Source organism: Salmo salar, chromosome ssa14 (genome assembly GCF_905237065.1).
Source record: "Salmo salar chromosome ssa14, Ssal_v3.1, whole genome shotgun sequence".
Taxonomy (NCBI): domain Eukaryota; kingdom Metazoa; phylum Chordata; class Actinopteri; order Salmoniformes; family Salmonidae; genus Salmo; species Salmo salar.
Window position 1 is genome coordinate 62526244 of NC_059455.1, and position 17186 is coordinate 62543429.

The following is a 17186-nucleotide window of genomic DNA, read 5'->3' on the forward strand; positions in this document are numbered from 1 at the left end:
GATAACTGTAGGTCCTCAAAGAGACCTAGCATGGTCAAAACCTGGCTACATTAGAAGTCTGGGAGCAACTAAACAACACAGGCGTTATCTCCTTTCTTGAGACATGGATGTGAAAAACGGCGCTTTTCTCACCTTCAGCTCGCTCTGTTTCTGCTGCAGCACATTCACGTCACCCGACTCCGCTCCCGCTCTTTGATTGGCCAGCACGCTGGCAGCTCCAGCCAACCACATTGTAAGGCCTTCCAATTTTTGTGAGCACTCTGCTTTCTGCTGCTGTACCACCTGGAGAGCCACGGATGACGGTCGAAAGAGAAAAATGTAAGCAAAAAAAGAGTGAGAAAAGTAATATTGCCCGTTTTGCAAAGGAACAGTGGTCAGTCCACAACGTTGAATCAGACCCCTATCGTCGTTTTCCACTCAGTTGAGCAGGAGCACACAAAAAGCAGCTCTTTTTACACTTCTCTTCAACACCCATTCACACTTCCATTAAGTGCACGCTTGCCTGTTTCTAAACCCTTTGAATGTCATTTGTGCACACTTTGCCGGACGTTGAGCATGATGTGTCCAGAATTCACACAGCCAGCCAGACAGATCGACAGATACAGATACAGCATCAACAGGTCAGTCAAGCCAAAACAACGACGATACACAAAGACAATCAAACAAATGGTGTCCTCATTTGCACTTTGTTCCTTCCTCCCCATGTCGTACAACAGGGGAGAAGAGGACAAAAGGAAAGCGTTCAAGCCACAGCAAGGCTTCTCTGATTTAAAAAAAAACTCTCTAGCCTTTTCCGTGGTGGCACAAGCGTATTTCCTTCTGTGGCAATCTGGAAGAGCAAGGCAGACATGTTAATTCACACAGGTGTTATACAGGGACACATGCAGAGGAGCAAACACACATTGTGCATAGAAGCCGGTCCCTATACGGTGTCTTAGCCTTCGCAGTAGCAGCGGTTGTTTGCTAATCTGATGTAAGTGATACATTTAGACATATGGGTGGTTGTGATGGTGAGTCTGGTAAATAAGAATTATTTTTGAAGTTGGCATATTTGCTTTGATGGACATGATTAATAACATATATAAGCGTTAGCCAGTTACAGAAAGTGATAGAAAGTGAGAATTGAAACAATGATAGCATGACCGCAATCGTTATATGGTAAAGGATGTTATTACTGATGATTGAATGTATTGAAAATGTATCTGTGAGCATGTTAAACATGTATTCCAGAACTACAAATGGGACTGAGCAACACAGCCAGCGGTTTGCAAACCTCTCTCTCCCTTGCACTCTGTCTCTCTCTTTCTCTCTCCTTCTCTTCCTCTTCTTTTTCTTTGTGCCTGCGCTGCCTCTCCTCCTCCCTCTCTCTCTGGGCAGAGAGGGTGTCGGTCTTGGCGTGGGCTTGGCCAGTGGCTCGGTGGAAGCCCCTCTGGAGCTGTTGTAGCTGCCCAAGGAGGTGCCTGCTCTGTTCGGGAGCCAGGTCCTGAGCCCGCTCCGAGATGAACACCTGGATGTCAAAGGCAAGCGCGTTGACATCATTGGAGCGTGCCGAGAGAGACAACTGCAACTCCTGAGGAAGGGAGATAGAAAGGAGAGATAATGATCTGAGGACTAGCTGGAAATGAAGCAACGTGTAGGCTGAATCCGAACTAGGTTGTTAATTGCACACTTGAAAGTGCACAAGAAGAGGGTAACAAGATCAAACTTGAAGTGTGGAGTGAGTGCGGTAACCTTGCATAGCTGGAGCTGTTGTGTGCGCTGAGAAGTAGTCTCGCCCTGGGTTTGCCCATCCATTCCTGTAATTTGTGCCTCAGTCTCCTTCAGCCAGAAGAGAAGATCCTCTACTCGCCCTCCAAGTGACTTCTGTTCGCCAGTCACTGCCTCCTGAGAGAGAGAAACAAACAGCACTGATTAGCAAAGGGTGCAATAGCGGATTAAACACCAAAAACACACAGATCTCATATCTCAATCCACTGTCCCATTACCTTATGTGCCTCTCTGTGTGCGCGCAGCCCCTGCAGGATGTTTTCTGAAACCCCTCTGGCGGCTTCGTAACCTCGAGCTAAGCTTCTCCCATCCTTTTCCAAGGTCAATAGTAGCTGAGGTGGTACTTCCTGTGGGCGGGGCTCCAGCAGCTGCCCAGCAGCATCCACTTCCTTTTTGACCTGGGATTCTAAATCCCGAAGTTCTAGATCCAAGGTCTGAGATAAAAGGTTGGTCAATTTTGAAACCTAAGATTTCTATTGTGGTAACATCCTAGATCATACACTTGCAGGTACTACATCTCTTACCTCTGTTTGTTTGATGATGTCATCAAGGGCAATGAGGCTGCGACCAATCGACTGTTGCTGCTGCTGCTTGAGGCGAACCTCGACGTGTCTCACCATAGAGAGCAGAGCCACAATTTGCTGGTCATGTTCCAGGAATTCCTGGCGGAGCAACGAGGACTGATGGAAAGGGAATGTCAGATAAGCATCAGTCTGAATGGCAATTTTCCAATAAAAAAAAATTGACATTTGACAGCTTATTACTGGGTTACACAATACAGATAATGTATGATCAAGTAGAGACAATTTGCTTTTCACCTACTAAATGCATCAGTTGCTTACCTTTCCCGTCTTAGCTGGGTTCTTCTCTTTCCTTATCTCCAATTCTTGGATTTCTCCATCCTCCTCCTCCCAGCTCTCTGTTGTATCAGATTCAACAATCTCATTTGCATCAGACTGTGGGGTCTCGTCAGACCAGGACTGTCCTGATTCTGTGGACTGCTCAAGGTACTCTTCCTCTTTACACTCTGTTTCAATGGGACTGTCAAGTTTCTGCTCCTGCTGTTGTTCGTGCTGCTGTTTCGTTTTCTTCTTCTTCCCTTTGCCAGTAGTTTTAGCTGGCTGGGTAGCAGGTGCCAAAGATGCCTCCTCAGGTGTACTAATTCTTAGTTGTTCAATGTCCTTGCCAGGAAGATCAGTTTGTTTGCTAGGAGACCTGTCCTCCTCAGTATCTTTCACCAGATGTGCATCAATTTCCTCTGTGGTCTTAGCAGTCTGGGTACCTGGAGCCACAGAGGCCTTGACCAGGTGGGCGCCTGACACGGATACAAGGGCTTCAGGAGAGGCATCCACAACGTCAATAACACGATGGGTGTCTGGGTGGACATCCTTCTCAGGTGTACCAATCCTAAATTGTTCAATTTCCCTGCCATGTGGGTCTATTTCTCTCCTCAAAGAAATATCCTCCTTAGTTTTCTCCTCAAGGTGGGCATTGATTTGGTACGGTGCAGTAGTGTGGGTTGATCTTTGTTGATTGGTGTCAACTCCACTAAGACTCTTGGTAGAGGCAGCCATTTTGTTCAGCTCCTCACCACTTGCCATCATTGTAACATCACTGTCTGATTTATTGTCTTGCTGCTTCTCAATCTTCTGCTCCTCCCCAGAGACTGAGCTTTCTGGATCAGCCGGGGTGGATTTCACTTCAGAATCTGCTCTATTGTGGATGGATGGCTTCTCCTCTGTCGCAGGTTCAACTTTTTCTACCACTTTATGCATCTTAGACTTTTTGTTCTTCTTATTTTTCTTTCCCGGCATCATCTCTTTAAGCTGGTCTGTTTGAGATGGTAGAACCTTCTCTTTATCTCCTTCTCTAGCCTGGTCTGGTAGAACTTTCTCCTCTTTCTCTCCTTCTTTAGCCTGGTCTGGTAGAACTTTCTCCCCTTCTCTAGCCAGTTCTGGTAGAACTGTCTCCTCTTTCTCTCCTTCTTTAGCCTGGTCTGGTAGAACTTTCTCCCCTTCTCTAGCCAGTTCTGGTAGAACTGTCTCCTCTTTCTCTCCTTCTTTAGCCTGGTCTGGTAGAAATTTCTCCTCTTTCTCTCCTTCTTTAGCCTGGTCTGGTAGAACTTTCTCCCCTTCTCTAGCCTGGTCTGGTAGAACTTTCTCCCCTTTCTCTCCTTCTTTAGCCTGGTCTGGTAGAACTTTCTCCTCTTTCTCTCCTTTAGCCTGGTCTGGTAGAACTTTCTCCCCTTCTCTAGCCTGGTCTGGTAGAACTTTCTCCCCTTTCTCTCCTTCTTTAGCCTGGTCTGGTAGAACTTTCTCCTCTTTCTCTCCTTTAGCCTGGTCTGGTAGAACTTTCTCCTCTTTCTCTCTTTTAGCCTGGTCTGGTAGAACTTTCTCTTTCTCTCCTTTAGCCTGGTCTGGTAGAACTTTCTCCCCTTCTCTATCCTGGTCTGGTAGAACTTTCTCCCCTTTAGTGACTTTCTCTCCTTCTCTAGCCTGGTCTGGTAGAACTTTCTCCTCTTTCTCTCCTTTAGCCTGGTCTGGTAGAACTTTCTCCTCTTTCTCTCTTTTAGCCTGGTCTGGTAGAACTTTCTCCTCTTTCTCTCCTTTAGCCTGGTCTGGTAGAACTTTCTCTTTCTCTCCTTTAGCCTGGTCTGGTAGAACTTTCTCCCCTTCTCTATCCTGGTCTGGTAGAACTTTCTCCCCTTTAGCCCGGTCTGGTAGAACTTTCTCCCCTTCTCTAGCCTGGTCTGGTAGAACTTTCTCCTCTTTCTCTCCTCCTTTAGCCTGGTCTGGTAGAACTTTCTCCTCTTTCTCTCCTTTAGCCTGGTCTAGTAAAACTTTCTCCTCTTTCTCTCCTTCTCTAGCCTGATCTGGTAGAACTTTCTCCTCTTTCTCTCCTTTAGCCTGGTCTGGTAGAACCTTCTCTTTATCTCCTTCTTTAACCTGGTATGGCAGAGCTTTTTCCACTTCCTCTGCTGCTACAGGAATCATAGAATGGTCAGGCAGAACTTTCTCTATTACTCCTTCCTTCTTGTCAATTCCTTTACTCTCTTCTGGTGAAACCTCAGGACTCCCCACAGTCTTAACTTCCACTACAGATGTCACCAAACTCTCCTTCTTCCCCACTCCCTGGCGCAGTGCCTCTAGCTCATCTGCAGCTTGCTTCTCACTAACACCTCGCCCAAACACCTTCCTCAGGATACTCTCTTTTGCCTTCCGTAAAAGGGCCTCTTTGTCATTTTCTGCCTGTGGGGTTTTCAGAGTGAATTCCACCTCTTTTCTATCCTTATGCTCCTGTTGTCCAGTCTGTTGAGAAACCATCTTCTCCCCATCTGAATCACTCTTTCCCACAATCTGCTCGCTCTCTCGCTTTTGCTCATCCTTAGAAACTCTATTATGAATGGATACTCTATCATGGATGGACGATCGCTCATCTGCCACAGATTCTACTTTTTCTGCTACTATGGGTATCTTAGACTTTTTGTCTAAGCTGTCGAGAATACCCTTCGTTACTGTCACTTCAGAATCTGCTTTATCATGGATGGATGGTATCTCCTCTGTCACAGGTTCAACCTTCTCTGATGCCATAGGTATCTTAGACATTTTGTTCTTCTCCACCCGTCTTTGGTCCTCGAAGACCTTATACTCTGTACCATCTCTCTTTACCTCAAGAGCATCTTCTATGGCTCCTAGTGGAACAGTAGAACCTTCCCTTACTTTGCCAATATCTTCTGGATCTCCAACCCTCTCAACAGTCTGTGCCTTGGCACTTTCAAGTGCAGATTGAACATCTTGCACAAGGGACTCCTCTTTCTCCTGTGGGGTAACATAACCTCTGGTGGACTCAACACCCTTATCCTTACCCTCTGATTGTACATTCTGGTCTTTGTTTTCCCTTTTCTGAATATCAGCATTTTCTGAGGGTCTTTGCTCAATGTCAACCTCCCCTTTTCCTTTCTTCTTATTCCTCCTCTTCTTTTTGCTCTTACCTTCGGCCTCCTTAGAAGGGGGTGATGCATGTCCAAGATCATCACACTCTGTGACCTCAATCTTTGTGTCCCTCTCAACCTCCATTCTACCTTGCTCCACCACGCTCTCAGTACTGTCTTCTACCATATTTGTCTTCCCTTCATCTCTCTCAACTAGTGTAGAAATGTCTATGCTGCCATGTTGATCCCTACCTTCTCTGCCAATGGCCCCTGTCGAGTCCATCCGTGGTTCTTTGCCCATAGCAGACTGCCCCTGCTGCGTGACTGAACTACTTTCACCAACAGGTCTAGACTCCTTTTTGTTATCATTTTCTGGTGGTCGAACAGTAACATCTTGCGGAGTCTCCATCTCCTGAAGGGCCTGCTGAACCCTTTTCTCTGCATTGATTGCAAACTGAGCCAAAAAATTCACTGACTGGTCTGACTCAATTTCCAATGACATTCTGGCTATTGAGACCTGTTCATCTTCCATTTCTTCTTCAATGTGTACAGAGCCATGGTGTTGCAGATCTTCTGACTGCTTGAACGTTCCGGCTTCTAGAGTCTTTACAATGTCCTCTGTGATCATCAAAGGTTTATACCCCTTTTCTGACTCTTCTGGATGTGGGGATGGAGAAATAACTTCAGAGCTTTCAATAATTCTTTTGGTTTGGCTGTCTGGACTGGATATTGATAATGTGACTGCAGGACTATAGGTCCCATTTGAAGAGGCAATGGGTGTTGAACTATCCTCATCGTCACGTTCTACTTCCATGGAGCCCAAGTTGCCCTGGAGTTCTGCAGCCATTTCTCTGGATATAAGCCCGTCTTTGACAGCTTTTTTCAGGCTAGAGACTCTCTGCCCTGTGGAAGGGTCAAACAAGCCCCCTTTCAGAACCTGGTTGGTGGCAATGAGCCTGGCCATATGTTCTCCACCAGCCCTTTCTTAGAGGCTTTAGGCAGAGGGAGCCTAGCTCCATTGGAAATATCAACAATCCCTCCAGTGTCTGCCTGGCTTTGCAACATTCTGAGTGCTGGGACCGGATCAACTTGTTGAGATGCAATTGCTTCAGCTAAATTCAGGATTTCACCTGTTTGCTTATCCTGGATTCCCTTGAAAGGCTTCACTTCCAAGAAGCGCTTTCCGCTCTTAATGTCAATCTTGCCTTGGTTTACAAGGTCTGAGTAAGGCACAATCTGGGCACTTTGTGGATCCAACAAACCTTGTGTTACACCTGGAGAAACCATTGCTTTCTTGGCAGTGCTCTCATCGAGCAGACCATCGGAGACAGCCTCTGTCAATGTAAGTCTACACTTTAAATCAGGGTCAAAAATGGCACCTGTGGACGCCTGGAGGAGGGCAGCATCTGGGTTTGAAGAGAGGGCGACTTCCCCCTGACATGCTCTCTCTAACTCCCCCAGTTCTGGGGCTATGGCACGGTCTACCAGACCTCGCTGCAAAGCATCAGCAACTGATAGTCTAACTCCAGAGTTGTGGTGCACGATGCCACCCTCTGCCACTTGCTGGGACAAGGCTTGATAGACTTCCTCCTGCCCAAGCAAACCTCTTTCAAGGGCCTGCTTTAGTGGAACAGGTGACTTCGTTTTGGGATCGACAACCCCATCCATTTGCAGCTGCAACGTTGCTTTGGTTAGTGCTGAATCTGGATCTGAGTATTTTCCACGGTATGACTTCTCCAACGCAACTAGCTTCTCTCGTTGGTCCTCCTCTATCAGCCCAAGGTTGGCTGCCAGGGTAACAGACACTTTCTTATCCCTTCGCAGGTCAACCACTCCCCCTGAGACCACCTGGGCCTCCAGAAGCCGAGCAGCTGTGTTGGAGTCTATCAGGCCTGCCTGAGCAGCATCCTTCAGGGTACAAATCTTCCCCTTCTCTACATCCACTACCCCTGCCAGGGTCTTCTCTGATTTCAGCACACTCCACATCAGGTCTTCGTCAAGAAGACCCTCCTGCATCACATCCTCCATGCTCAGAGATTCGCATGCACTGACATCCAGGAAACCTCCGAAAAGTCCTGCCTTGGCCATCAGCTTGACTGCAGTGTGTCCAGGGAGGACCCCCTGAGCCACGGCTTCATCTGGGAGAAGCCGCTGCCCTCCTTCCATCAGTAGACCCCCTTGGTGAAGCTCTGAGGTCAACCTTTCCAGCTCAACATCTTCCTCACTCTTCACTGCTGCTGCCTCTAAACTCATAACCTGGGGTGGGGTCTTCACTGTGACCCTCTGAGCATCCTTCATAGTATTTTTAACTCCAACACTCACAGGCATGCTCTCATTTTCATTAGTCTCTGATGGTGGAATAGGGTTGGCATCAGATTGGGTTGGCATCAGAGTCTCTGCCTCGGTCTTAAATGGTGTTGAGTACATTTCTGAGGCTTCTACAAGTGTACCGTCAATGTCTTCCATGAGTGAGTCCTTATCCTTTGTCTTTTTGTGACCTCTATCTCTTGCTCCCTCTGATTCAATCTCTACCAGCCCCTCTTCATACGAGTCTGTAATTAATTGCTTTTCTGGTAGTCCAGCTGAGGGCTGGACACTTTCAAAAATAACAATTTCATCCTTTTCACTTTTTACTCCTCTATGTACACCTCCATCTACCTCACTTATTCTCATGGTTGAGTCAAGGTCTACCTGTCCCATCTCCTTAATTCCAGTTTGCTTAGCCTGCAATATCATGTCAGATGTACCATCCCATCCTTGACTATCAGCTTCTTCTACCATCTTTCTGGAGGAAATATATTTTTCAGACAAGCTGAATTTTGCACTCTTTTCCTGGACCTCTCCAATTTCCCTTGTCTGCTGATTATCTGCCAAATTTACAATTGGCACTACTTCCATAAACTCCTGTCTTTCTGAAGTCAAACTCAACCCTGAAACAACCACTCCAGGAATAGGATCCACATTGATCAGACCAGTAGCAGCCTTGACAAGTTCCACCAGCTCAGGCTCGAGCAACACTAAGCGCTGGCCAGAATGTGCATCTATATAACTGTGGGTCATTAAATGGAAAAGCAGGCGGTGATGTGCCTGCTCCTCAGGGGCCATCTCCTCCAGAAATGAGGGGACACATGTGTGCTCTGGGGAAGAGGCAGGTGGTGAGGAGGGAGGGGATGACCCAGTGGAGCCCCAGCTTAGGCGATTTAGTTTTGGGGAGCCTGACTGGTTCATGTTGTGTAGCACATCTGGGATCTGAATCTCTTTCAAAATCTCAGCCACTTTGGGTTCAAGGACCTCCTTAGCCTGATTCAGGGACACAACCTTGGGGGTTTCAGGAAGGTACAGGGCACCTATCGTGTGGCGTTGTCTCAGGATGTTCAGAGCCAGCTCTCCCGAGATGACCCCTTGTTGTAGAGCCTCTGCAATGGGCAGCAGCTCCCCTGACTCAGGCCAGAGCATCCCCATAAAAGCCCAGAGGGACTCGAGCACCAGCAGGGCCAGGCGAGGTGAGAGCAGGTCCCTCTGGATCGCTTCCTCCAACCCTAGGCGCTCCCCACTTACAGGGTCTAGTATCCCACCACTCTGCACCTGGCGGGTGAGCATGGCACAGGCCAGGTCCTGGTCCATCAGATTGTGACGCACAGCCTCATCCACAGTCAGGCGGCGTCCCGTACGGGGGTCAGCAATCCCACCAGCAAATAGCTGGGCCTCCAGCAATCTCACCGTAACTTGCCTGTCAATCAGATTCTCTTGGACAGCACGGAAGATCCCAACCTTCCTGCCGGAAGCGAGGCAGACGGTGCCTCCTGGCTGTTGTTTGACTGGCAGCAAATGCAAGCCGGTGTCATCGCTGAGGACGCAGCGCTGCTGCAATTCAGACAGATTCAGCTTTTCAGCTGTGTTAGGGTCAACGAGCTCCCGCCGATTGACCCGTGACCTGAGCTTGGTGTAGACCCTTGGGGTCAGCAGGCCCATCTCTCCAGCACTATCCAAGGTCAGTCTTCTTCCTCCCAACTCCCTCAGGCCTCCCGTGTTCATCTGCAGCTCCAGGATACGCAGCCCCAACTCCTCTCTGATAAGGCCCTCCTCCATGGCTGCAGCCACTGGAAGGAGCTGGCCCTCCAGTTGTTCTGTCTGGTTGACAAGATGCAAGGCACTCTCCAGCTCTGCTAGGGATTGGCTGATGACACTATCAATCAGGCCACAGTTGAAGCCCTCTTCCAGTGATAGGCTCACAGGGGAGACAGGCTGAAATAACCCACCCATGGTGAGCTGGGCCTCCAATAAGACATGGCAGGTGTCCTGATCAATGAGGCCACGCTGAGCAGCTTGGAAGACTGGGACAGTTTCCATGGTGCCCAGGTCAATAACTCCACCAATGGCAGCTTGGCTCTGTGAAGAGAAACAAGTAAGTGAATATTTGAACTTCCTTCTACTCACACACTTAACAGTCTGATGAGTACTTTGTTGAGGAATCCATAGCCCGTAAGTATCCAGCAAGAAAAAAATAACCCTTTACCAGAGAGTCATAATAATAATTTTGACATAATTACGGTGATGAAAGCATATTTCAATAACTACAATACAGTGTTAATACAGTTTTTTTACCCCTTTTTCTCTCTAATTTCGTGATATCCAATTGGTAGTTAGTCTTGTCCCATTGCTGCAACTCCCCTACGGACTCGGGAGAAGCGAAGGTCAGGAGCCATGTGTCCTGCGAAACATGACCCTGCCAAGCCGCAATGCTTCTTGACACACTGCTCGCTTAACCTGGAAGCCAGCCGCACCAATGTACAGCTGACAACCGAAGTCAGCGTGAATGCGCCAGGCCGCCACAAGGAGTCGCTAGAGTGCGATGGGACAAGGACATTCTGAGGGCCCCTAACCCGGACTGCGATGCAGTGTCTTAGGACGCTGCGCCGCTCGGGAGTCAATCTTTTGCACCCACACTATTCATCTTTCGGCATGGCACAAGAACACTTACCTCTGTTCTACAAAGCACTAAGCATGGCTACATAGAGAACAGAAATGCAGAGAACCAATATACCAGGAAACCTCCATAAGGGAGGTAAAAACAAACAGCAAAGGAAGGAGAGAAAGACCGATCAAAGAGAAGATAAAGCTAGAAAAGGCAGGTCAGATTGGAAGCAACGGTAAGAGAAAGCGAGCACTACTTACCGTACGGGGCTGGCCCGTGATGCGCAAACACTAACAGGCCGAGGGCTCGGCAGATTGAAGAGCGACAGATGAGAAGCTTGGCGTTAGGATTCTGCATGCTATCTACCTGAGGCGCTGCCTGGATGGCCCTGACTCACCTGACTGACACTCCATTTCAATAAACTCACTATACTATAAACTCCATAGGCTTTGGACCCTTCACTAGCTATGGCTGAGAGGCACAATTTACTTTGGACTACGGTTCATTGGCACATTAAAAATGGATTTTCTCAAATCTGACTTACATTGAACCCACAATGGACTGATTCTTTGCTCACTGGCTAAGTGACAGAATACATAGAATAGCTCAACTTAAACATAGATAATAGGATTCTGCCTCATACTAACTTGGCCTAACTACAGTCCCTCTTATCCTTTGCTCAGAGCTGGATGTCCTTGATTCTCTTCTGGCAGCTGTTAGTGATTTTGAAGCAAAATGCTGATTATTTCACACATATTAATGCATTAGACGGCACAAACATATACACACACGCTCACAGACACACTGTGATCTGGACACATCATGCTCAAACGGTGACGTGGGGGTTTGCGTAGCTGGCCTCTGGTGCTCACACTAAGCCGACACTGGCAACTAGACATCCTTCTCTGACAAGTGCTTTGATGCAACGTGTGTACATTTTTCCTGAGCGTATAGAACTACCCAGAAAATCACACACACCATTCATAGAATACACACTCGTGGGTGGGAATTTACACGCACACACACCAACTTACTCACAATCACTCTAATACATTATATAATCACTGATACACATACCATCACATTTGGACTGATGTATATGGGGGGGGGGGCATGACGGCGTGGTTGGATTTCGACTATGTGAACGAGCATGCGCACGCGTTTACGAAGAGTAATGGGCTTTTGCATTTTTCTGGATGAAACACAAGGTCGTGTTCGGAATGTAGCGCGGTGACAGTAAATTACCATTGTAATTTAGGGTAACACCTATTGTCTACGAATGAGTGCTCAGAGGTGATGCGGAGCATATGGACGAGTGACTATCTCGTGACCATGAAGGACGTTGAGGGCGCACCTCCTATCAAAAAGCTACTATAGCTAAATGGTAGCATGACTTCTTCGGCTCTACGACTGCTATACCAATAGGACTAGCCATTATGCAGATGTGTTTGATGATGATGATGATGATGGGTGACATGATTGCAAGCGGGTTGTCGAGTGCAAGTGAGGGGGGGGGGGGGGCTCACTCCATGCAATTACATTAAATGTCTGTTAAGGCAAACCGAGTCTATGAGTCGACAACATTCATTATGGGGGATGATGATGGTGGTGGTGATGGGTGTCACAAAAAATGCACACGGGGTGACGGTGAGACACACAACATGCGACACACTCTCGCTTGCACACAAACACGGCTCGCGAGCATATTCCATTTCAGAACCTCAAATTCACAAAAGGCAGACAGACATTGCCAGTGAGCAACACACTTGAACAGCAATGTCGTAAGCTCGCATTGGCAACTCGCTAGTGAGTTTCTGGTTGTAGCCGCAACCTCCCTTCTCCTCCCTCTTTCCGGGCAGCCTTCCTCCATCCGCTCTACCTTTCTCTGCTCCTCTTTGGCCTGCTCTTGCTCCAGCTGTTGCAGTCGGGCGGTGGAATGGTCACACAGCTGGCTGTAGGTGGCCGTCAACTCATCCAGCTGGGAGGTCACCTGGACACGTTCCTCTGGGGACAACCTAGAGGACAAACGTTTCTGTCAGTTTGAACTTGTGTGTGTGTGTGTGTGTGGTGGGGCTTGCAACATGCGTGTGGTGTGTGGATAAAGGTGAGATGTTAATGAGTGAGTATACAGCATGTGTGTGTTTATACAGTGGTATGCATGCGTTTTAGGAGAAATCGGAACTTACTTGCTGGCCTGTTTAGACATCAGGAAGACTTGGGTGTTCCTGATAGCCTGAGCCACCTCCTCCTTCTTAGCCGCTAACTGCTCACCGACAGCCTAGAAACACAACTCAAATGATTAAAACAACGTGATAAAGAAAACACCGGTATATTCATTTGAGAGGCTAAGAGAGTGTGCTATAAGAAAGACAGCGGATGAATACAATTCCATAAGATACTAGATGGATTTAATAATATTTCTGGACCTGCTGCGCCGCGATGGATGACTCGGCGGAGGCGCCCTGGAGGCCCTTGACCCAGCCCAGCAGCTCTGACACTTGGCCCACCCTCTGCTGCCTCTCCTCCTCCACCTCTTTCTGTGGGGGGGGGAATCATGTCATCATGATAGAAATGTATTGGCGGTACAGACAACCAACCCCACGAGCACAGAGGAAGGTCGACGAAACCAAAAGCAGAGAGCGAACGAATGAAAGAGCGAGACATACCTCCTCCTCCTCTAGCCTCCTCAGTGCATCGCTGATGTACTTGACGTGTTGCGTCGTCAAGGTAACCAGGGCTGTGTAGCGTGTGCGCAAGTCCATGAACTGGAACAACAACAAACTGTTTCTGCTCTTGGCTTCACACACAGACAGTGACACATATTTTCCTGTAAATACATTGGCCACATTACATTGCGACGATCGTCTCCCTCTCCTTACCTCCTGCGTGATGGCGTCTGATGAAGAGTGCATCCTCCTCCTCTTAACAGTGGATTTCTGGGTCGACTCCACAAAGGCTTTGAATGTCATCAGTTGCAGCTCGTAGTCCTGATGGACAAATATGGATACGTGTAATTTCGCAACAACGAAGTGATTTAAAAAACATTTTTTATGTTGTATTGGTATAGGACATTTCGTGTGGAAATTGGGTAGCCAATCAATCAATCAATGAAATGTATTTATAATCCAGTACACCTTGTAGCCCACCTCAATTCAAAATGTATGACTTGCGAAAAACACCTAGCATGAATCATCATATTTTTGGACATCAAATGAAAACGTTATTTGTCACATATATGTGTAGACTAACAGTGAAATGCTTACTTTGGGGTCCTTTCCCGATCACCCAAAAACGTGTCTTTACATTACAATGACAAAGTGCTGTGGTAACTGTACCTTGACAGAGGTGCAGTACTGTTTGGAGTGGGTTTGGCACTCGTCTAGTTTGGTCTGGTTCTTTTCGATCGCGGCTACTAATGCCTGAGGAGGGGAATCAGGTCCAAGAGAATAGAAGTCATTTACAGAAGTCACTGAGTCACACTCCGATCATTCCATTCCTTTCAATATCCTACTTAAACAAAGCTATCGTTCATCTCTCTGTCTTTCTTTCAATGAACCTTTCTGTACGGCTGGGTCAATATCTATCTGCTGTGTAGTCCTTCTCTCTTTCTGTCAGATCTCCTTGGATCTGTCTTTCTGCCTCTATCGGCCTCCACCCATCCCTCTCACCGTTTGTTCTGCCAGTTGTTCAGACAGGACTTTGCTGTCAGTCTGTCCAGGCTGGGTGTTCTCCTGTCTCTCAGTGGTCTCCTCTATCCAGTGGATCAGAGCAGAGTGGCCATCTCTGTACTGCTGCAGGACCGATCCCAGGGCCTGTAGCTCGGCTCGCCTGGAACAACAAGGAGGAAATACACTCACACAAAACACACCACAACATTCAATAAAGTACCCAATCAGTGATAAGGGTCTATGCCAGGGTTCCCCAACTGGCAGACCGCGGCTGGTATTATTTGGCCAAGTTTTATGAGCTAAAATAAATAAATAAAAATATATTTTGTTGTTGTTGAATTTTCATTGTTGGACATAAAAGACCGTAAAAACAAAAGCAAATCAGCTCCAAGTGATTTTAATGTTTGGAAATCTGTTCCTAAGTATTCCCACGCATAATAGAGAGATTGTATAATAGTGAAGGTATAGTAATAATAATTGATTGGATTTATGTAGCCCTTTTCTACCGAGGTACTCAAAGCGCTTTACATAGTAGGGTGAAACTCACCTCACCTACCATCAACGTGTAGCACTCACCTCAGTGGATGGAGACCGTATTTCTGGCAGAACTCACACCACACATCAGCTATCAGTTGCAGAGGTGAGGAGGGATATACGCCAATTAGGAATGAGGGAGATGACTTAGGTGACCATGACGGAATGTGGCCGGGTTGGGAATTTAGCCAGGACACCGTGGGTGAACACCGTGGGTGAACACCGTGGGATTTTGAATGACCACAGAGAGTCAGGACAGCCGTTTTAACGTCCCATCCGAAAGACGGCACCCTACGCAGGACAATGTTCCCAAATGTAATTAAGGTTTGAAATTATTATGTTTTAGTCTGTTGTTGCGGTCAATTTGCAGTCTAATTTATTTTTATTATGTTCCGGACCCCTGACCACCCGCTCAAGAAAGAATTAGCCCGCGGCTGAATCTAGTTGTTCATCCCTGGTCTACGCTCGTCTCTATTTCACAATAGACCAGAACGGTGGTTTTCCAAATCTGTCCCCATCTCAAGGACATACTGCATTTATTTAAGTATAAACCTACAGTACAAATACCGAATAAGGCTTAAGTTTCCCATAAGACTTCCATAAAAATTATATGACTAACACTGACTCCAACCATCCATCCGCCACCACCACCACTCACCGTGTGTCCATCTGTCTCTTGACTCCGGCCCACCTCTCGGTGAGCTGGGCGGCTCTCTCCTGGTAGCGCTCCAGCTCCGGGCTGCGGTCTGGGTGGAGCCTGTTCAGCTGAGTCCCCGTCTCCCGGGCCTTCTGCACCCCCGACTGCAGGGAGCTCAGCACCCCCTCCTGGTCCTCAAGCTCCGACTGCCACGTCTGGAGGGGGGCAGAGAATCAGCACGCGGACACACTCCTATCACTAACAAACAAATCCTAATCTTGGATGCAACGCCTATGTGGGCATCAATACATTTTTCATGCATTTGTACAAACCAGTATCTGAATTAGTGGGATACTTGTGGATAGTTTGTTCTTTCATTGTATCTGCCAGTCTCTTACCCCCAGTTGTTCCCGTAGGGCCTGGATGGCGTTGGCGTCTGCAGGGACGATGTCCTCCTCACTCAGCCTGCTCTCGTACCTCTTCACCTGGCTCTCTGCCGCCTGCAAGCTGTGGATCAGCACATCCACTGTCTTCAGCCTGGGCGAACGGGGGAAGCACGCGATACTTAGTCAAGTATATTGGTTAAGAGAGAGTACTTTGATGCGTGTTCGGCCTACGTACTTGCGCAGGTAGACAGAGGAGAGGTTGTGTAGTCTGTCGATCTTCTCCACAGCCAGGTTGAGTTCAGAGCGCAGCACGGGGACACTGGAGGAGGTGGGCTTCTCCTCAAAGAAACTCACACATCGACGTGACACCTCACCAAGACTGGTCCGCAGACCATCCAGGTCTGACTGCAGCTTCTGACACCGGGAATAAGGGTTAGTCTTGATTTGCATATTCATTATGTAGAAATAAGTTGAAACATGAAAAGAAATGAAAGCAACTGAATAAAGTTAGTGCTGGTGCCCTTTTTGTTGGTAGATGAATAAGAGGGTTAAGACTCTGGTGACCAGCAGATGGCGCTGTGGCACCATACTGACCTCTTGCTCTGCAATTTGAACAGTGTTGTCGACGCTGTTGCCCGATAGGTTGCTAGGGGGCAGAGTCTGAATGCCGCGCATCAGCTTTTGCTCCGCCTCCTCCAGACGCAGTTTAATGTTCTGGAGCTCTGACAGGTAGGACCGAGAGACAGACTCATCCTTCTCCACTGGAGAGAGACATACACACAGAGACAGAGAGAGAGAGAGAGAGAGAGACAGAGAGAGACACAGCGAGAGAGAGAGAGAGAGAGAGACAGAGAGCGAGACAGAGAGCGAGACGGGAAAAGAGCGGGAAAGAGAGAGGGAGACGGGGAAGAGAGAGAGAGAGACGGGAGAGAGAGAGAGAGACGAGAAAGAGAGACGGGAGAGAGAGAGAGAGACGGGGAAAGAGAGAGAGAGAGACGGGGAAGAGAGAGAGAGACGGGGAAAGAGAGAGAGAGACGGGGAAAGAGAGAGAGACGGGGAAAGAGAGAGAGACGGGGAAAGAGAGAGAGAGAGAGAGAGAGACGGGGAAAAGAGGAAGAGAGAGGGAGACGGGGAAAGAGAGAGGGAGACGGGGAAAGAGAGAGAGAGAGACGGGGAAAGAGAGAGAGAGAGACGGGGAAAGAGAGAGAGAGAGACGGGGAAAGAGAGAGAGAGAGACGGGGAAAGAGAGAGAGAGACGGGGAAAGAGAGAGAGAGACGGGGAAAGAGAGAGAGACGGGGAAAGAGAGAGAGACGGGGAAAGAGAGAGAGAGACGGGGAAAGAGAGAGA

At 48.0% G+C, this 17186-nt stretch overlaps 1 protein-coding gene across 34 annotated transcripts in view; it reads right to left on the reverse strand.

Moving 5' to 3' along the window:
- The window catches only part of LOC106570016 (microtubule-actin cross-linking factor 1), a 300527-nt gene that overhangs the window by 82746 nt on the left and 200595 nt on the right, over positions 1-17186 (reverse strand). For 32 of the 34 annotated variants that reach the window (XM_045693741.1, XM_045693740.1, XM_045693738.1 and 29 more), the window contains 12 exons: positions 16433-16599; positions 16074-16252; positions 15851-15989; positions 15474-15667; positions 14282-14441; positions 13949-14032; positions 13493-13600; positions 13280-13378; positions 13040-13150; positions 12800-12891; positions 12493-12628; positions 133-282 (listed from right to left, as the gene is read on the reverse strand). In XM_045693741.1, the coding sequence (XP_045549697.1) occupies positions 133-282; positions 12493-12628; positions 12800-12891; positions 13040-13150; positions 13280-13378; positions 13493-13600; positions 13949-14032; positions 14282-14441; positions 15474-15667; positions 15851-15989; positions 16074-16252; positions 16433-16599 (1619 nt within the window). Of the gene's footprint in view, positions 1-132; positions 283-1273; positions 1571-1731; positions 1885-1985; positions 2202-2291; positions 2448-2609; positions 4212-4262; positions 6607-12492; positions 12629-12799; positions 12892-13039; positions 13151-13279; positions 13379-13492; positions 13601-13948; positions 14033-14281; positions 14442-15473; positions 15668-15850; positions 15990-16073; positions 16253-16432; positions 16600-17186 lie in introns of those variants that run through there. The other 2 variants (XM_045693739.1, XM_045693746.1) reach the window with 2 other exon arrangements.